Source organism: Pseudorca crassidens, chromosome 1 (genome assembly GCF_039906515.1).
Source record: "Pseudorca crassidens isolate mPseCra1 chromosome 1, mPseCra1.hap1, whole genome shotgun sequence".
In the NCBI taxonomy this organism is placed as follows: domain Eukaryota; kingdom Metazoa; phylum Chordata; class Mammalia; order Artiodactyla; family Delphinidae; genus Pseudorca; species Pseudorca crassidens.
In genome coordinates, this window is record NC_090296.1 from 77,164,870 (window position 1) to 77,186,257 (window position 21,388).

Genomic DNA, 21,388 nt, shown 5'->3' on the forward strand with positions numbered 1-21,388 from the left:
CCAGGCCTTCCAATGAGACCACAGCCATGACAGGAGACTGAAGCAGAGGACCCTGCTAAGCCATGCGCATATTCCTAGCTCCCACTAACTGAGATGATAAGTATGTGTTGTTTAAGCCACTAAACTTAAGAGTAATTTGTTACACAGAAAGAGATAACTATAAACAATAGATGTATGTTTAAAATTTATATACTTTCTTAGTGAATTAAGTCTTCTGTTATATGGTTATCCTCTCATCCCTAATAAAGTTTTTCTCAAAGAAAAATTTATCTGCTAATAATAAAATTGTGTCAGCTTTATTTTGGTTAGTATTTGCCTGATATATCTCTTTCCTTTACTTTCAGCCTTTGTATATGCATATTATGTTTCTTGTAAACACTATATGCCTGGATTTTGTTGTTTAATCCAGTGTGTCAATCTTCATGTTTTAACTTGTAAATCTTGTCTGTTTGCCTTATTATAATTATTGGTATTATTGATATATTTGAACTATTCTGTCACCCTAAGTTGTTTGCAGTTTTTTCCACTTTTTGTTTCTTTTTTAATCCCTTACTTAAGAAAAAATGATGTCTATACCCCTGTCCCCCCCAATAAGGGAAATAACATTAATACACTCTCACATCACTCTCTCCTCGGCCCCAGCCCCCATGGTGGTGGTGTTATGTAGAATAGGTCGGTGGCAAAAGGAGGGACTACTCAATAAATGGATTCGGAAGAGCCATCCATTTGCTAACTACATGATCTGACTTCTTCCTATCTCTCCAACCACTCTGTCCTTTCCTAGCTCTATTTCAGCCATGTTATCTATTTTGTTTTATGACTCCATTAAGATTGTTTCTGCTTTAGGCTCTTTTAAAATTGCTGTCCCTCTGCCTGAAAGGCAGGTTTTTCCTGACCACCCTGTGCCAAGGGTATGCTGCAGCCCGCTAGCTCGTACCAGCTCATGAGAGCCAATTACATGCATCTCTCCCCAAAACCACGTTCAGTGACTTCACATTAGTAGTTTGAAATTAGCATGTGTAAGTATTTGCACCACAGAAATTGGCAAATACTATAAATCAGTATATATGTTTTTTAATTCTGGAGAGCCTGCTTACCAGCACCCTAAAGATCTTACCGAAAGTTGTTTGTTCTTCCCATCCCCAGTCATAATCTATCCCAGTACATGGTTCATTTTCTTCACGGAACTTATCACTTTTTTTTTTTTTTGCGGTACGCGGGCCTCTCACAGTTGTGGCCTCACCCGTTGCGAAGCACAGGCTCCGAACGCGCAGGCTCAGCGGCCATGGCTCACGGGCCCAGCCGCTCTCCGGCATGTGGGATCTTCCCGGACCGGGGCACGAACCCATGTCCCCTGCATCGGCAGGCGGACTCTCAACCACTGCGCCACCAGGGAAGCCCAATTATTATTATTTTTTTTCCACTTTTTTAAAAGTTATTTTCTGTCTTCTGTGACTTCAGTAAACGCACAATGAAAGTACAGTCTTTAACTACCTTGTCTACTGTTGTGGTGCCCAACATATGAGAACTTAATACTTATCGAATTAATTGAATAAATGAATTATTCAAAAGTGGTGATAATTTTTAGCTGTGCCATTCTCTTTAGAATTTTCTGGAAGCATTAGAGAGAAAAATAATTGCATTTCTTTTTATGGCTTTTTATTATGGGAATTACCAGAGGTGCAGAAAAGTAAATAGAATAGCATAATAAACCTCCGTGAACCCACCACCCAGTTTCAGCAATGTTGCAGATCTGTTTTCAAGCCCGCACCAAATTTTTTCCCAGAATATTTTAAAGAAAATTCCAGACATCATATGATTTTACTTACCCATTTTTAAAAAAATAACCATTCCATATTCATATTCCTCTGACTGTTTCCTGACGTTTGTTTTGAGTCAGGATTCTAACAAGTTTCACACCTTGCAATTGATGTGGTATGTCATCTTAAGTCTCTTAATTTATGAGTTCACCTGTTTTCGTTTATGCCATTTATTTGTTGACAAAATCAGATTATTTGTCATGTGGAGTCTTCCACATTCTGAATTTGATGACCACATCTTTGTGGTGATGTTTAATATGTGCCTCCTTTTTTTTTCTGTGAACTGGTAGTTACATTTAGAGGCTTGGTGAGATTCAGCTTCCATTCTTTGGGTAAGAGTACATCATAAGTTGCACAGTGTATTTTTCATTGTATTTCATTAGAAGATTGTGTTGTCCCACTTTTAGTGATGTTAAGATTGATCACTGAGTTCCAGGTTGATCAATGGGTTCCAGATTGATTAGTGGGTTATGCCTCAGCTTTTCACCTAATGGTTTTAGCAACCATTGATGATCACTGCTCATAACCATTATTTTATTAGGGGTTGAAAACTGGTGATTTTTTTCTAATTATATCATTCCATCTGCATTTATTCGCCAGAATGTTTCTATAATGAAGATAATTTCTTTAACTAGTTACTGTGAAATACAGTTGGTACAGGAAAGACAGGATAATTGCTTAATTCTTTACATTTATTATTTTTCAGACTTCGATGTTGTTTCCATAGCAACTCTGCGAAGGGGACTAGTTGTTTTTTTTTGCGGTACGCGGGCCTCTCACTGTTATGGCCTCTCCCCTTGCGGAGCACAGGCTCCGGACGCGCAGGCTCAGCGGCCATGGCTCACGGGCCCAGCCGCTCCGTGGCATGTGGGATCTTCCCGGACCGGGGCACGAGCCCGCGTCCCCTGCATCGGCAGGCGGACTCTCAACCACTGCGCCACCAGGGAAGACCTCATTGCATTATATATTTTTAATGTTCACATTATCTCATTTTTAGCCAGTGAGAACCCCTTCAGATTGGCTCTTCTGTCCTTTGACATGACTCAGTTATTTTGATAGCTTGTTGGCTATTTCCCAAGCTCATCTTACATATTTAAGGTTATTTAAAGGTTTTTTAAGGTTACATATTTAAGGTTAAATTAATTTTAAATTAATCTTTAAATTAATCTTAAAGTCCTTACATAAAGTCCTTACATCTTACAAGGTTTTTTAAGGTTACATATTTAAGGTTATTTAAGGACCTTAAATTAATCTTAAAGTCCTTACATAAAGTCCTTACATCTTACATATTTAAGGTTATTTAAAGGTTATTTAAGGTTACATATTTAAGGTTATTTAAGGACTTTAAATTAATTTCTTTAATTTTTGTATTGACCTCTGTTTCTTCAATATTTAAAATCTTAGGGTTTTGGTGGGGGTTTGTTTTTGGACCGCACCGCGCAGCATTCGGGATCTTAGTTCCCCGACCAGGAATCAAGCCCGTGCCCTCTACAGTGGAAGCGCGGAATCTTAGCTGGTGTACCACCAGCGAGGGCCCTAAAATCTTAGTTTTTAATGACATTTACACAATTTTTAAAATTTTCTCTCTTTCTCTTCTGCCAGACAATTAGAACTATGTAACTTTTACAATAAAGAACCAAAGTTAAGAAAGCACTCAAACAACAGAAACTCTACTGTTTTAGGGAAACCAACCTCACTCTCTTTTTTTTTTTTTCCTCATAGCAGGTTCACCAAATTCTTGTGGGGTGCCTCTTTTAACATAAAAAGATAGGTGGCAAATGTTTGTACAAAAATGTCATTTATAAAAGGTCAGATAGCCCTGAAGGCAGAGGGCTTTTATTGCCATTATCCACAGCAACAGTGTGGAAAGTAGCCCTTGTCTAGCACAGTGTTGTACACTGAGCAGGTACTCAGTGACTATTATTTTTTCATCCTAGATTTGGGTGACATTAAGAGTAGGGTCTCTATAGGCTAGGATCTTAAACAAATAGTGTTTCTAGAGGTCTTCATATTGTTAAGAAAAGGAATGACCCATGTTTACTTCTTAGAAATTTGCTTTTGCTCCTGTTCAAGAGGGAGTCACATTCTCCAAGCAGTGCTGATTGAGTTCTGCCATTCTCAGATGAAAATCTGAATATGAAAATGGGTTCTGTTATTACAGGGGGAACATGCAGTTATTTGGTGCTGATGCTTCTTCAGTACCAATGAGAAACTAACTTGATTTACATTTTTTTCCAGATGATGGACATAAGAAAGCTCGAAATGCTTATCTTAACAATTCCAATTATGAAGAAGGAGATGAATATTTTGATAAAAATTTGGCCCTCTTTGAGGTAATATTTGGGAGAAAACTAGGGCAGAGATTTCAGGAACAGAAATTTTAAGATCGCTGTTTTCCACCCCATTTAGTTTTAAAATAGTACAGGTTGGATAATTTAATAACTAACTGTTAAAATACAGTACTTACTATAGCTTGTCATTGTAGTTGATTTAATCTATATAATCTAATTATTGCTAATTAATGAATAACCATTTAGTCAAATTTCTATGAAATAAAGAGGAATGTTGACATCACAGGCATGTGGAGAACCTTGCTGTCTAATTTAACTAGTATTTAAATCTCTGTGTTGTAATAATCTACTAACTACAAAATTCTTCAACTCTGTGTTTGGGATGAATGTCATTTACCTTAGAACTACTAACCAAAAATAAGGGTAGGAAGCAGGCTGCTGGATTAAGAGGACCTGAATGTCTCATCTGACTAAGGTAGCATGGACTCTGAGGGGATCTGTGTCCTGATTGTTGAAGGGAGCCTGGTTCAGTCCAGCACTGCATTGTCTTACATTGGACAATGATTCAAGTGCCACTTTCCTCAGTGTTCCTACTTTTTAAATGATATTTTCTCTTAACTTTCTTCAAGAAAAGTTCTGAGGTGAATATTTGGTTCAGTCACAAAAGATTTGCATTGACCTGGCCATGCTTGGGGCTATAAGTAATAACTATAAATGTTAGTAGACTGTTAGTAGTACTGTAGTTAAAGATTATGTTATCAGTGTTCTTTATGAGGTTACAATTGTCTGTAGGGGCCAGTGTGGTTTTGTGTTTTCTGTAAAGTTAAGCTATTAGAAGGAATCATAAAGCTTTTCATTTAAGAATTTTATAAGAATGTGTGTAACCCTGATTACATATTATAATATGGGGGGAGAATAAAGTCTCATTGATAAATTTTCTTAAAATGTTTACCTGTGAAATTTTTTCTTATTTACTTTGCAGTTTTCTGGTAGAGGGATCATTCTGATGCTTATTCCCAGTGTTCTTCAGTATTTCTTTCTTTCTTATTTCTGGCTCTATAGGAAGAAATGGACACCAGACCAAAGGTGTCTTCTCTCCTCAGCCGCTTGGCCAATTACACTAACCTGACACAAGGAGCAAAGGAACATGAAGAGGCAGAGAACATCACTGAAGGGAAAAAGAAGCCCACCAAGGTGAGGCCTTGGAATAACAAGGACAAATAAAAAGAGCCCCATATACAAGAAAGGAGGAAATGTCCAGGGCATCACTCTGTGCTCAAGAACTACTGAACGCTTGGTATATGCCAGGCACGTGAGGGAGTGAGCTGTGTAATTAGTAGCTGGCAGACAGGCATTCTGGGGAGAGGGAATAGCACTTCAAAAGAAAAGTGTCCACACCCATCTACTGATGCCATCTTTCTGTTGTGAAGCTGTTGGGTTTTTCAAAGACCAAATATCAGTTTTTCTCAACATGAAAATATGGAAGAATATTACAAGTAAGCTTTCTGGTTGTTCAGGAGTAAAACGACCCTCAGATGTATTTTATCAACTACGTTTACCAACTACTATGAAAGATTTATGCCAGATTCTGAAGGAATTCCATCAAATCATTATCCTTTTTTTTTTTTTAAAGAAAAAGCTATTGGCCTGAAGAACAGAAAATTTTAAGTTGTTGGGGATGCACTTAAAGTTTATCTGTGATCAGATGCTTATGTAAAAATATGTGGAGAGCTATGTAAAGTTAAAATGTATATCTCTAGGAATAATAAAAAGTATGGTGATAAACATTTGTTAAGATGGAGATTTTTTGTGCCTATTTAAAAATACTGCTTAAACATATCATCTCTGCTTTGCAATTAAAATGATAAGGGTACAAGTTTTTATATAAAAGTAAAGGGATGAATCATCTCTTCTAGATGGCTACATGATTTTTTTCTTTTGTCAACATCTTTCTTTCCAGACCCCCCAAATGGGTACTTTCATGGGTGTTTACCTCCCATGTCTACAAAATATTTTTGGAGTGATCCTGTTTCTACGCCTTACATGGGTGGTGGGCACAGCTGGAGTTCTGCAGGCCTTTGCAATTGTCCTTATCTGCTGCTGTTGTGTAAGTCCTGAGTTGGCCCCTGAAGATCACCTGGAACATTGCAAGAGCTCAAGAGTATCATGCTTAACCTATTTGGGCATAAAAGAAAGAATACGTACTGGGGAAAGACTCATGATCTCAACAGGGGAGATTATTTTGATACTAAAATCTAAAGGATTTTCAGTTTTTTAGTGTCGGTTATTCACTGCTTATATCTGTAATATGATGTACTCAAAATTACAGGGAAAGACTTCTGTAGGAAGTAGAAGATACAGTCCCTGGCTTCAAAAAATTCAGAATACAAACGATTTGAACTCGATAACACTAGTGTTGTGACAGAAAATATGTTAGAAAATGTGATGTGCTACTCCAGTGTGGTACCAATAAACAAAGCTGGTTGTTGTTTGGGGGTAAGAGGTATTCGTTTTGTTTTGCAGTCTCATCCGTTATCCCTTCCCCAGAAATTGGGGTGTTCTTTCCAGTTCTTCTTTCCATTGTACTGAGAACGTTCTGGTCTTCCTTTAATTTAAACTCCTCTTATCTGTGTATCCCAGCCACATCTCTCAATTTTATTGTAAGTTGATAGATTATTATAAAAATTTTTATTTTATTATTAAGCCGTCTACGGACCTCTTTTATTACTATCACCATTATACACTCCCTGTGCTCAACTGAGTGCCATGTAACGCAGGGTAAGCGGACATAATCCATATCATTAATAACTTAATGGTACCACCATTTTTTTCCCCCGTTTCTTAGTCTTGAAACTTCAGGGCCGTATTTGGCTCCTTGATTGCCTCTCATATCTCATCAGCTATCAAAGCCAGTCAGGTCTCCCTCTGAAATCTCTTTTGTTCAACGCTGTCTTTATATTCCCACTTCTACCACTGCAGTCTTTACCTCTCACTGAACTACCACAATAGCCTACTAACAAGTCACTCTGCCTCCATCTACTTCCTATCTTCAGTCCATTCTGTACTCTGCTGCTATCAGGTAATGTTTTTAAAATACAGTTCTCATGATCTCAGAAGTCTTCGGTGGTTCCCCTTCTTACTGAATATTATTCTTGTTATTGTAGCCAGTCTTTAGTCAGTTTCCAATCTGTTTACCAAGTTTTTAACTAGGAGACCAGGATGAGATCAGTGGTTCTTAATAGCACCTAACCTACTGATTACGATGTAGGAGTGTTTTAACAGGGTACTCAAGGCACCAGTAGTGTGACTAGTGTAGCGTGTTGAAGCACATCTCATTTGCATACCATTTGGTATGACAGGCAACTCCCTCCATAAAAGTAGGTAGAATTAAATATTTGATAAGTGCTCTGAGGTCCACAGATGGGAAAGTAGTACAGAAATGTCGTCTTTATACAGTAACAGTCTTCTCCTTTCTCTTTCTTTACAGACAATGTTGACTGCTATCTCCATGAGTGCCATTGCCACTAATGGAGTGGTGCCAGGTCAGTAGCTAAGGCTGGATTTCAGGGATTGTCATTGATTATTGTATATTTCTACTATAAAGCCAGAGGTGCAAACTTCCAAGGCACAGAATACTATTTCGTTAGTGGCCACAGGCACTAACACTATTTGACTTCAGAATACCTTCTTTTAAAACTCTCTGTATGTTTTAAGCTAGAATCCATAATTTCTACTGCATTCTTAGCTTCTTTTACTTAGAATATATATTTTATTCATCTATCTCATGCCTGTAGTAAATATCCTCTGATATTTTTCTAAGTAATACTGACAAATTGTGCTGATTTATGTGGAACATTAGATGTGCAGTATGCAGGTTTCATCTTTTACTCCCTACCAGGAAATCTACTTTTTATCATATTCAGGGTTTTCAAAAAGCCTGAAACATTTATCCTTTTTTACGACTTGTTTACATTCCTGTTACTTACATACTTTTTTTTTTTATCCTGTTCACCTTCTGTTTTGCCTTTTAGCTGGGGGCTCATACTTTATGATTTCCCGAGCACTGGGCCCAGAGTTTGGTGGGGCTGTTGGCCTCTGCTTTTATCTTGGTACCACATTTGCAGCAGCCATGTATATCCTTGGTGCCATTGAAATTTTTCTGGTGAGTAATGACTTAATTGTGGTCTAAAGTATAGAAAAGATATAGATTTGGATTTATTTTGCCATTGGATATCAAAGCTTCTGAGAAATCAGCTACAGGAATCAATCAAGTGATTGACTGCTCACCTGTTATTGACCTTGTACTGTGAATATGAGTGAGAAAGGTTGAGGGTATCTTTTGCCTGCCTACTCCTTCCCCTGCACCCAATCACCAGCACCCTGCCACCTCAACCAAAAAGTTAAAGTCTCAGAGGCAAGACTTGGGCTAGTGGGGGAAAAGTAAAAGAAAGTTTATCTCTTTTGATGTCTTTATCCCAATGAAACAAAATGTTTTTCATTTATTTATTCACTAGGATATATCTCTTACTATTTAAAGTAACGATAGCAGAAGTAGGACTCAAGATAATATTACAATTATTTTGTATAACACTTTAAATAAATTATTAACACTTTCCTTGGTTTTCCATTTGGGAGTGTAAGTATTCAGAATGGCACATAGACTTTATTTTATTTATTTATTTATTTTTAAATTTTTGGCTGCGTTGGCTCTTCGTTGCAGTGCGCGGGCTTCTCATTGCGGTGGCTTCTCTTGTTGCGGGGCACAGGCTCTAGGCACGCGGGCTTCAGTAGTTGTGCCACGTGAGCTCAGTAGTTGTGGCTCCTGGGCTCTAGAGCGCAGGCTCAGTAGTTGTGGCGCACGGGCTTAGTTGCTCCTCAGCATTTGGGATCTTCCCGGACCAGGGCTTGAACTCATGTCCCCTGCATTAGCAGGCGGATTCTTAACCACTGCACCACCAGGGAAGCCCTGGCATGTAGACTTTAAAAAAAATCCATGATATCTCATTTCTGTAGGCATTTTAGATCAAAATATGAATTAGGCTATGTCTCCAGTCATTTTCTGTCTCAGTTTTGCTTTCCTTCGTGAAAGTAAATGCAAACTACAACAGCCCTTTTATTTGATTAGTTTGAAATGACCTTATTTTCTGCTTCTTTTGCCTAACAGGTATATATTGTCCCCCAAGCTGCCATCTTTCATAGTGACGATGCGCTCAAGGAGTCAGCAGCCATGCTAAATAACATGCGTGTCTACGGCACAGCCTTCTTGGTCCTCATGGTGTTGGTGGTATTCATCGGTGTACGCTATGTGAACAAGTTTGCCTCACTCTTTCTGGCCTGTGTCATTGTGTCCATCTTGGCCATCTATGCTGGAGCCATCAAGTCTTCTTTTGCCCCTCCACACTTCCCGTACGTGTCTCTCTGACTAGCCATCATTATTTGGTAGTCATTAACAGTATCTGGTGATGTGATCATTTCAAGTCAGAATCTCACAGTTTCTCTGAGATTTCCCTCTTGGATAAGCCCAGTTAGCATCTGTGCGGGAAGCCTCCCAGCAAATTGTGTTGTGTTGATCCTCTTCTTTGTGTCCCAAGTATACAACTGGCAGCCATGGCAGTCGTTTGGATATAGATAGTGGGTTTTTCAAAACCTCCTGATAATGATTATGCATATTTGAACTATTCATAAAGGCCTTTTCAAACAGTGTAGTTTTGCCAGCAACCTTTATAAAGTATTTAAAGGTTAGATTCCTTTTATTGATGAAGAATCAAGAGATCAAGGAAACCTAGATTCCTACCTAAATATTTATAATTAAATTTTTTGTTCTGCTGTTAGTACAGTAATGGACTTTCTAGTCATAAAATAAAGGGAAATAAATGTCACATCTTTTGCATATATATCTTTCTATATATATATTATATTACATACCATAAGTAGTACAGGTACCTTAAGGTATATTTTTTCAATTAGCAATAATCGCGCCTCAGATAAACCTCATTGGCTACGATACTGCCACTGCGCAAAGCTAAGGTATATTTTTTGAAGTAGAAATGGATTTGTACAGATGCGTGACTCACAGGCTCACCTGTTTTCCATTTGACTAGTGGCATAGGGACTAGACGGCACTGAGTGTTGTTTGTCACCTTATTACAGTGACTGTCTTTGAAGAGTCATCCTGATCACTCAGGGATCAAACTCATCAGTCTTATGTTGATTTAACCTGATTACAGAAAAATAGATTTTTGAAGATGAAAAAACAGGTCCATAATGACCTGCCCCAAAGTTAATAATTGTCAGAGCAAGAAAATGGATCCTGTGATTTCCTGATTCCCAGTTCAGTGTTTCTTCTGCTATGCTAAATGATGTCAGTAATAGATTCCATCATAAATTTTCAGTCTGCTTGTCTAGGGGCTGCCAAGCAACTGGAGACCCACTTGAAGGCTACATTCTGCCTATATCTTAACTTGGGAAATTCCATTTTGCCTCAAGTTCTCCTTTGATGCTTTTCCTCTTTTATGGTGGGCAAAAGTTCATGATGTGTGGTATTTTCGTTAAAATATTTCAGCAGAACAAGCCAAAAAACCTAGAGGAATGCATGAAACAGTACTGGGAAATGTTGAGAGTTGTTGAAGCTGAGTAATGGTACATGGCTTATTGCATATGTATGCTATCATTTTGCAGATTTGAAAAGTTGCTTTTTTCCTCCTGAGAGGTATTTTTAACTGTGGGTGTATTATTCCTTTATTCATATTTATATCTCTGGGTGAATGAAAAAAAATAAAATCAGCAGTTTGTATTTGTATTATCCTTAACTACCCTCACCCCTACTGGGTCTGGGCTTAAGTTCAAAAACAGTTTTTTATTAGGCCATAGACGGATGGCCTAATTCTAGCCAAGCTGTCTTCCTTGAAACAGAAGACAGAAGCTCTGACCTTTAGCATAACATTTTCAAGGGAGTTGTTATGAACATAAGGCTTTTTCTTAGGCCAAAGAGAAAGAGGTAGATTTGTGTGTGTGTGTGTGTGTGTGTGTGTGTGTATGGAAGAAGAACAAATGGACTCTAAGATTCTTTTAAGACCTAACAATTGGTTAATAACCTAAAAATTCTGGAAGATGACTCAGCACAGCGTCTTCAGACAGTTCTTCTATTTGAATTCTGTCACTACTGCCTACCACCTGTATGACCTCGGGCAGACTCCTTTTTCTCCCTAAACTTCAGTTCCTCCATCCACAATGTAGAAATACTAGTACATATTTTGTGAGATCGCTGTAAGGATTACACTGGCAGAAAATGTAAGACACCATTCACAGAGCTAGTCATTATTAGTTCTTTAACCATCTATGACAGTAAAAACTCTTAGAGATGAGATTTTTTTTTTTTCTTGAGCATACCTATATACTAACCTGTTTCTAACCTATTTTCTTTTTTAAAATACTTTTTTCCCCTTGCTTCATCTTTCTCCTCCCTGTTTGTTTTCATTTAGGGTCTGCATGCTGGGCAACCGCACCCTTTCATCAAGGCACATTGATATTTGCTCGAAGACCAAGGAAATTAACAACATGACAGTACCGTCAAAGTTATGGGGCTTCTTCTGTAATTCAAGTCAGTTTTTCAATGCCACCTGTGATGAATACTTTGTTCACAATAATGTCACTTCAATCCAGGGCATCCCTGGATTGGCTAGCGGTGTCATTACAGGTGAGTTGGGAGGGTTGGGGACACATTTTAAAAATTTTTCTCTGAGGAGGGCTTTGCCATCTTGTTGAGCCTTTATTTTTATTTTTTGGTCATGCCACGTGGCTTGTGGGATCTTAGTTCCCCAACCAGGCATCGAACCCACACCCCCTGCGGAGACTTAACCACTGGACCTCCAGGGAAGTCCCGAGACTTTGCCATCTTAGACTCATCTATTGTCCATCAATACTGCCACGGTGCCACTTCCCTTCTTAAGTTCAGCACACAGCTCTTAATTCAACATCTTTCTGCTTTTCTGTTAGTGATTTTATCCTTTTTCAGGACTCCCTTGCAGTGTTGTCTGCTAAAATGTACTGCTCTTGAATGCAGAGCTGAGCAAATGACTTTTTAACTTAAGATAATAAAGTATTCTCTGTGTTATTATAAAATTGCCAATGTTTTCCCCACAGTGACAGCTAGAATTATTTTAATGTCATCACATCCACATGTGTGTTTTCCTAACTCATCTAAATTTTTGAAATTCTCCGTAAGTGACTCCTATTTTAACTGTTTGGCCCACAAATTTCTTTGCACGTAAGCAAGTTTACACTAAGGTGTTCAAAATAGCATTGATGCCTAATTTTTTTTTAAATAGGTTTTATAAGGCATTTAGCTTTAGTTCGCTTAACTTTTACTAATTTGCATTGGTAAACTTAGCTGCATTTGTATGTACCAAAGTATTTTGTCAAATTACATTTGAACCAGATGAGAAAAGGCATTAGGTTTTTATTTATGTGTGCTTTGTTATATGATATATATGTGCATATATCTGTGCTCATGTAGAAGCAAACATACCCTTAAAAGCTATATAAATGATGAATCTGACTTAGAATGTCGTTGGCTAGAACATTATCTAATTATGTCCTTTCCATAGTGCTGCTGCTTATATACCCTTTTCTCCCACTGCAGAGAATCTTTGGAGTAATTATATACCAAAGGGAGAGATCATTGAAAAGCCCTCAGCCAAATCTTCTGATGTCTTAGGCAGCTTAAACCATGAGTATGTCCTTGTTGACATTACCACCTCTTTCACTCTTCTGGTGGGGATCTTCTTTCCGTCTGTCACAGGTAAGCAGATGGGCTGTTGCCTATTTTACAAACAATCAGACCCAGGGAGTGATTTTTCTTACACAAAACTATATTCTCAGGATTCCCAGATTTGCCTGTAGTCTTTGATAGCAATGTGAATATCAAAAGTGTCCAGGAACTGAAGAAGTTAACTTGTTCTTTTTTCCTTTTCTAAAGGTATCATGGCTGGATCAAACAGATCTGGAGATCTGAAAGATGCTCAAAAGTCTATTCCCATTGGCACTATCCTCGCCATCCTGACTACCTCCTTTGTTTGTATCCTTTTGATGGATCCAGTCTGAGTCTTAGTCATAGGAACAGCCGTAGAACAAGGGTGATGAGTATTTTTATCCTGGTAGTAAAGATATCTGCTTTTTACCACCTCACTTCACATCAGATAATCTACCCACCTCATCTCTAAAACTCAAGAAAGAATTTATGAGATAAGTGAATTTAGCCACTCATTTTACTGATAGAAGAAGTTTCCTGAGTGTTTATGTTCATATTAGAAGGTGAACATCAGTTTCCTTGACTCTCAATATCATAGATTTAAGCAATGTTGTCCTTTTTGGTGCATGTATTGAAGGTGTTGTTCTCAGAGACAAGTGAGTAGTTGATTTCTTTGTAACAATCGTGTGTCTATCTTCCATTATGTCTGATCATCCCAAACAGCCCCAAGACAGTTATAAACTCAAAACCCACCTGAGATATATATCGCAACTAACAATTAGAAAATACATGTATATAGGTCCCCAAAAGGGAGCTGTATAATAAGGGCCAGTATGTTGTTGTATAAGATGCAGTGGATATAGGACTTCATAAAGCATTGAATTTGTCTGAATAATGAGGACTTTTCTGTACAGTAAAGAGAGCTGTTGGAAAACTAACAGTAAAGGAGGGCAAATCATAAAAAATAAAAATTTAAAAATTGTTTCTAGCATCTCCTCTATGAGACATAAGTGTCTCTGATTGGCATTCTAAATAAAATCTTGAAACTTACTTTCTTCATTTCCTTCATGAAGGCTGCTGAGTGTTTTTCCTTTCATCTGTGAATACACAAAAAAAGAAATGTTTTGCAAGAGATTTCTAGAAAACTCTTCCTCCAAAACCTGCTATATCTCTTCCCTTTTTCCCCATCTTGAGAAGTTAATAGCCTTACCATTCATCCCTTTCTCAAAACAGAAACCTAGGTGTCATCCTAGACTTCTTCCATCAATTCCCTCATCCAGTTGGTTTCTAAGCCCTATAAATTTCACCCTTCATTCTTACTAGATCTCATTCTTTCCACTATTTTTATCCCCATCACTCTGTACAGGCCTTCAGGATCTTTTGCCTAGATTATTGTAATACTCTCCCTTTCAGTTTTACTACCTTCTAATCTTTCTTCTACACTGTCACCAGAATGATTTTTCTAAAACACAAAATTTGATCATAGGACCTTCCTGCTCAGAGCCTGCCAAAGCCCCTTAATGCTCATTACTTCGGTCTTGCCCTCTCTACCTCTTTCTGATCTCATCTCCCACCGTTCCCTCAAAAACTCCCTAAGCTCCAGCCATAACACAGAGTAAATATTGTTGTTTCAACTCTCCATCCAGCCACATATTTGTGGGTTCAATGTTATTTGCTTAGAATGGGTTACTCCCACCTGGCAGACTTATATTCATCCTCTAAGACTAGACTAAGTGTCCTTTATCCTGTGAAGCTTTCCCAGACTCACACAACAGATAACCGCTCCTCCGTTTGTTCAGCCACTCTACTGAACATATTGTATTATTGCACTTAAAATACTGTATTGCAGCTACTTGATTTCATATTTCTGTCCCCTATACTAGATTGAATTCTTTGAGGACAAGAACTCTAATAGATGCTATATAAATATTGTTAACAAAAATAAATAAGTAACACAGTTTATTATTTCTATATGATTGTGATTGAAAATGGGTTTATAGAGCTTTGGTAAATTATAATATAAAAATTATAGAAAGTGTAAATTAGAATACCACTTCAGAAAACTGTTGGACATTATCTCCTAAAGTTGAACATATGCATACCTGATGAACCAGCAATTCCACTACTAGGTATATCCAACACAAATGCATACATGTGTGCATTAAGAAGTGTGCACAAGGGTTCTTTCAGTGGAATTGTTCTTACGAGGCAAAATCTGGAAATAGTCCAAATGTCCATCCGCAGTAGAATGAATAAATTATGTATTCATGTGATGGAAAACTATACAGCAGTGAAAATTAATGAACCACAGCTATGTACCAAAAGAAAAAAAGAAAAATTTCACAATGTTGAATCAAAGAAACCAAACACAAAACATATATACTGTTTCATTTATATAAAGTTTAAAAACAGGTAAAACTATATAGCATTAAAAATTAGGAGAGTGGGGAGGGAGAAAGAGCTGGTGAGTGGGCATAAGAGAGGATTTTGGGTGCTGGCAGTGTGTTCTGTTTCTTGACTGGATGTTTTACGTGGATGTTTGCTTTGTGAAAATTTATTGAAATATGCATTTAGTTTTTGCACATTTCTTTTGTGTGATACATTGTAAAAAATCATTAAAACCATAAATAATTTAACAATGAGACGCCATGTTTTACCCATCAAGTTAGCAGTGACTTAAAATTTTAATACTCAGAGCTGGTGTGAAATAGGTATGTGCCGTAAGACATGAACCTTCATCTACTTCCAGTGGGAATAAATCCAGTATACCCTTTCTGGAAAGCACTTTGGTAGTGCTTTGAAATATTTAATGATGTTGAGCCCTTTTGTTGCAGTTATTCCCTCTTAGGAATCTACCATAAGGAAAAAAAATTTGAAATGTGAATGTGGATATGTGCATAAAGATGTCAATCACAGAATTTTCTGTAGTAGAAAATCAACACTAGAGGAATGGATAATGTAAATTATGATAATGTAAAGAAACGTGTAAAAATGTTTATTCATGAGTTTTTCATGACATAGGAAATTGCTTATAAGTTTAAAAAGAATACAGAAGGATAGGTGCAGTGTGGTCTCATCCATATTTTTAAAAACATAGCAAACACTAAAATATGCAAGGTATGCAAAATGTTAGCAGTTACGTTATGATTATGGATTTCCTTCCTGATTTTTTTGTATTTTTCTATACTTTTACAGTTTTTCTGCAGAGTAGATATTTTGATAATTTGAGGGGGAAAGCTTTAATTAAAGCTTAGATTATTTTCTGGCCCTACAGGTTATTTTCTTTCTTAATATAGGCTACTAGTGCCTTTTGATCAGATCTACCTACGTTTATATTTATTATTATTCATGTCTATCTCAATTTTGATTCTCTAAAAATTATAAATAGAAAAAATTGGGGGAATGTCAGTCTAGTTGTTTCGTCTAAACTTATTTCCAGGCCAAATTTCCTCACTCTGATTTCTCTCCCAGGTTTGGGGATGCTGTGAAAGGTAATCTCGTGGTGGGTACCTTATCTTGGCCATCCCCGTGGGTGATTGTTATTGGCTCCTTCTTCTCCACGTGTGGGGCTGGACTTCAGAGTCTCACAGGTGCACCGAGGCTGCTACAGGCTATAGCCAAGGATAACATCATACCCTTTCTGAGGGTGAGTGACCCTGTCCTATGCCCTCTTCCTGTTTTCCCAGGTTTTACAAGAAACAGTGTGATCTTCATAAGGCCTAGGAATTACTGGATCATATAATGTGAAGACGTGGGTTTTTAGCACAAGACCCTCTAAATCTCTAGTATGAGTTTACATGTGAGTGGGGTAAAGGCATTTAAAAGCTACCACAGTTGTAATACTATTATTTTTCAGAGCTGTGAAACTATAGCATAGAGGAATCAGGGAGCATTGACTCAAACCCTCCCCACACTCCTGTGTCTGATATTTCCCTTCTATGTACAGGTGTTTGGTCACAGCAAAGCCAATGGGGAACCTACCTGGGCTTTACTTCTAACTGCTGTCATTGCAGAGCTGGGAATCCTTATTGCCTCCCTGGATCTTGTGGCCCCAATTCTTTCCATGTAAGAGCCAGTTATTCTTTTCACTTACTCTTGCTTATGTGATGTATAATACATGTTGATTTCCATCAGGCATGTGAGAGTAGTGATAACAGAGAGAACCAAGTATAGGTGTAACTTCACCTAAATAATAAATATTCCTGAGACTTTTCATGTAAGGCTAACTTCATAAGTTGTCATGGTTTCTTTCTACCTGCATAACTTCAAAAGTTCTTTGCCTTCATTTCTGATTCGTTATCAACTGATTGTAGCTTTTACTACTAGTCATTCAACTTATTGACTTATTGATGACTTACTACCTCCCTGGCACTGGGCAGTATGCTGAGAATAAGCATAAGGTGGCTGAGACACAACCTCAGAGAATTGGTGGTAGATAGATAAAGAAACCAGTGATCCCTGTCTAGTGTGATGAGTACTGTGGTCAAGGTGAATACTGAGCACTATATGAGCTCCAAAGACTGAGACTCAGGAAAGGTTTTCTGGAAGAAGTGACACTTGTATCTTGAAGGATTGCTAATCAGTGAAGGGGTCAAAGAGATCCCAGGCAGGGAACGTGTGTGAAGGAACCGAGAGATGAAATAGTGCAGCACATCTGGAGAAGCGAAGGTTTGGCTTTGATCGAGTGGGAGGTTGTGGGTTGGAGAGGTGCAGAGCGGGGAAATAGGTAGAGCCAGATCACAAAGGACCTGGAACTTCTACCTGAAAGTAGTGGGTAATCCTTTGAGAACAAAATTATCATGTTTCTGTTTCATAATGATCAATTCAGTATAAAAGAGAGGTTAGAAGGAGGCCAAAATTGAGCTGGGAGTGCCAGCTGGAAGCTTATTTCACTAATCCAACAAAGAAGAAATGAGAGCCTCAACTCTGCTCATAGAAGTAGAGGTGGAAAGGAGGGGGGAAAAGTTTAGAGATTTGTAAATAGGTAGAATCCATAGGACTTGATAAGTGAATTTGGAACAAGGTTGAGTAGTGAAGAGGAAACCGAGATTGTCCCAAGAAGAACTGGGTAAAGAGTGGTTGTGTCTTTCACTGAGAGAGAACTGCGGAGGTTGAGCAGGTTTGCGTGGAGGTTAAGTTCCTCTACACCCTAGTCTTAATTAAACGCTAGTGGCCTAGAACAAAGGCTTAAATATAGCGAATCTCTCTAGTTATCTAAAGTAACCTTTGAAGAATTATTTTACAGTAATAATCATTCCTCTTACTTATTTTATTCTGCCAGGTTTTTTCTCATGTGTTACCTCTTCGTGAACTTGGCATGTGCCTTGCAAACATTACTTCGAACACCCAATTGGAGACCCCGGTTCCGCTACTACCACTGGTAAGTCAGCTTTTTTTTCTTCTTCTTCCCCACATTTGGAGAGAACCCATCATTGAACTAGAAAACTAGGAGATTCTGAGTTCTCGATACAATTTTTTCTTGGTCACCCATTTCCTACTGTCTGTTGCAACTTCCAGTGCTCACATGAACTTCCACCATCCTACTGTGGTTTTTTTTTAATATATGGTTTTATAATAACTTATAATATCCACTTGAGAATAAAGATCAAAACTGTGAAATAAATACTTCCAGGCTGCTGTGTTCTTCAGGTTAAAACAACCTACCCTTTGCATATCTGATTGCCTGTTTCCCTCTTAGCTAAGCACTGGGCTTCATTTCTTTCCATTTATCCTCGTATTCGCATCAGTTTTCATCAGTTTTGATTCTCAGACTCCCTTCCTTAATGTGATTTCATTTAGTAGTTAAGAGCATGAGGGGACTTCCCTGGTGGTCCAGTGGTTAAGACTCCACACTCCCGATGCAGGGGGCCCGGGTTCGATCCCTGGTCGGGGAACTAAGATCCCACACACCTCAACTATTGAGCCTGTGTGCTCTAGAGCCCATGTGCCGCAACTACAGATGCCTGCGTGCCGCAACGAAGACACAGCCCAGCCAAAATTAATTAATTGATTTTTTTTTTTTTTTTTTTTTTTGCAGTACGTGGGCCTCTCACTGTTGTGGCCTCTCCCATTGCAGAGCATAGGCTCAGCGAGCCCGCTCCGCGGCATGTGGGATCTTCCCTGACCGGGGCATGAACCCATGTCCTCTGCATCGGCAGGCAGACTCTCAACCACTGCGCCACCAGGGAAGCCCTAATTAATTGATTAATTTTTTAAAAAAAAAATTTAAAAAAAAGGAGTATGAGCTATGGAGTCAGATGACCTGAGTTCAAGTGTCAGCTCTACTATTTCCTAGTTTGTAACTTTCAACAAAGCACATAACCACATAAAATTTCATTTTATTCATTTGTAAAATGGGACTAATAGTATTATCTATCTCATAGGGTTGTTTTGAGATAATGTAAAGTGCTGAGCACAGTGCCCGTACACTGTGCAGGTACACAGTAAAGCTCTCAATGAAATGTTGCTACAGCTGCTGCTGTTGTGCTCACGTCTCCTCAGTCCTAAAGGAGCCACCACGTTTTTAGCTACCATCCCATTTCTTTCAATTTCTTTTCTGTCACAGCTAGAGGTTCTTTAATATGCCCTGTATGTACCTGTTGCTACATTCCTCTTTGCTGACTTTTTCCTTGATCCCTTTCTAGTTTCACTTACCAGTGGTGGGTAGTGATGTAACCTTTATCTGGCACAAATTTAGATCTTCAACTGATCTTAACACCTCTAATCCTCTTTCTAGCTTTAACTTTAGTTAAAAGTTCATTATGGGGCTTCCCTGGTGGCGCAGTGGTTGAGAGTCCGCCTGCCGATGCAGGGGGCACGGGTTCGTGCCCCGGTCCCGGAAGATCCCACATGCCGCGGAGCGGCTGGGCCTGTGAGCCATGGCCGCGGAGCCTGTGCTCCGCAACGGGAGAGGCCACAACAGTGAGAGGCCCGCGTACTGCAAAAAAAAAAAAGTTCATTCTGAACTTTTTTTGTGTTACTATTTTGCTTTTGTAACTTTTTCTCTTTCTCTTTACACTCTATATTTTCATTCATTAGATCCTAATTTTCTCCAGATTAACAACTGTTCTATTTGTTCTTTGAAATTTGTCATACAACTAAGTTCATTCTGTACAGAAAACAACTTCAGTAAGCATAGTTGTCTACCTATTTGATCAAAACAAGAATTTCATTATTTTCTTCCAAGTTCCTTATGTAAAGTAAAGAAACTAATGGGAGATTTTTCCCAGTGGGTTCTGCAGTTGTGTTAATAAATGTTCATGAAGTTTTTAGTCATATTCACGTGAAATACTTTTTTAAAAAAGATCAAAGAGTTATTAATAATTTTGACTACACGTCCCATCTTTGCTTTCCCATGTAGGTATTAATTGTCCTCATAACTACAGATGACTTTCATAGCATCCCTATTCATTTATATGTTCTTCCAGCAATGGGAAACATCAGCACTAAGGGTGGTTCAGGACTCAGTGCAGATCTATTGATTGTTGCCAGTCCATGATAAGACAACTATAAAAACTGAGAAAAAGCATTTAGAAACTTTATAGCAATTTGACATTGTCACAACATCCAAGCATATAACAGTTTTTCTAGTAATTCATTTTTTATTGCATTTTACAGAAGTTCTATCTGCAACATATTGGAATTTTTAAAAATAATAATTTCTCATCAGTTTAAGAAGCACCTTTGGCACAGACTTCTTTTGCAGCTGCTTAGAAACACATTTTAAAAAATTCTTTTTGTTTTTAATTTTCTAGGGCCCTCTCTTTCATGGGAATGAGTATCTGTCTGGCTCTGATGTTTATTTCTTCCTGGTATTATGCCATCGTAGCTATGGTAATAGCTGGTATGATCTACAAGTACATCGAGTACCAAGGGTAAGTCTGGACATACAACCTTGACTGCTGCTAAAACTATCGAAACTGGCTAGTTTGGTTAGAGCCAGCCTGGTAAAAATTGCATTAGGGATCCAGGAAACTTCATTCATCTGTACCCAAATTTTGTACCCCTAATTCTCTTAGTCACCTTACAGACATAAGCCATTGATCATAAAGGGAACCTGTTGAGAAAGTATGAATGGATCAGGGAAAAGATAACTAAAAGGATGTACTGAAATAGTAATGATAGTATTAAAGTATACTTTGCCGTACAGCAGAAACTAATACAACATTGTAAATCAACTATACTCCAATAGAAATAAAAAAGAAAATAAAATAACCAACAAGGACCTACTGTATAGCACAGGGAACTCTGCTCAATACTCGTATATGTATAACTGAATCACTTTGCTGTACACCTGAAACTAACCCAACATTGTTATCAACTATACTCCAGTACAAAATTAAAATTAAAAAACAAAGTATAACACAAATATAAATATTCTTGCTTATCTCTTCAGGCAAGGAATTGTGTCTGAAATGGAAAATAAATTAGTCCTGAATTACTTTGTAACAACTAAGACTTCACTAACAACGTCCCAAAATTAGGAATAAATAACACTCTGATCTAGAAGATTACATTGAGTTTTGCTT

At 38.0% G+C, this 21,388-nt stretch overlaps 1 protein-coding gene and 1 non-coding gene across 4 annotated transcripts in view; one reads left to right on the forward strand and one right to left on the reverse strand.

The window, feature by feature from the left end:
• The window catches only part of SLC12A6 (solute carrier family 12 member 6), a 92,747-nt gene that overhangs the window by 61,106 nt on the left and 10,253 nt on the right, over positions 1-21,388 (forward strand). For all 3 annotated transcript variants that reach the window (XM_067742031.1, XM_067742039.1, XM_067742049.1), the window contains 14 exons: positions 4,059-4,153; positions 5,174-5,305; positions 6,072-6,218; positions 7,599-7,653; positions 8,143-8,273; positions 9,276-9,517; positions 11,593-11,807; positions 12,753-12,911; positions 13,089-13,187; positions 13,459-13,516; positions 16,332-16,506; positions 16,807-16,925; positions 18,142-18,240; positions 20,615-20,734. In XM_067742031.1, the coding sequence (XP_067598132.1) occupies positions 4,059-4,153; positions 5,174-5,305; positions 6,072-6,218; positions 7,599-7,653; positions 8,143-8,273; positions 9,276-9,517; positions 11,593-11,807; positions 12,753-12,911; positions 13,089-13,187; positions 13,459-13,516; positions 16,332-16,506; positions 16,807-16,925; positions 18,142-18,240; positions 20,615-20,734 (1,846 nt within the window). The remainder of the gene's footprint in view (positions 1-4,058; positions 4,154-5,173; positions 5,306-6,071; positions 6,219-7,598; positions 7,654-8,142; positions 8,274-9,275; positions 9,518-11,592; positions 11,808-12,752; positions 12,912-13,088; positions 13,188-13,458; positions 13,517-16,331; positions 16,507-16,806; positions 16,926-18,141; positions 18,241-20,614; positions 20,735-21,388) is intronic.
• Positions 10,002-10,135, reverse strand: LOC137207630 (U4 spliceosomal RNA). The gene has a single exon (XR_010935189.1). It is a non-coding gene; the product is annotated as a U4 spliceosomal RNA (small nuclear RNA).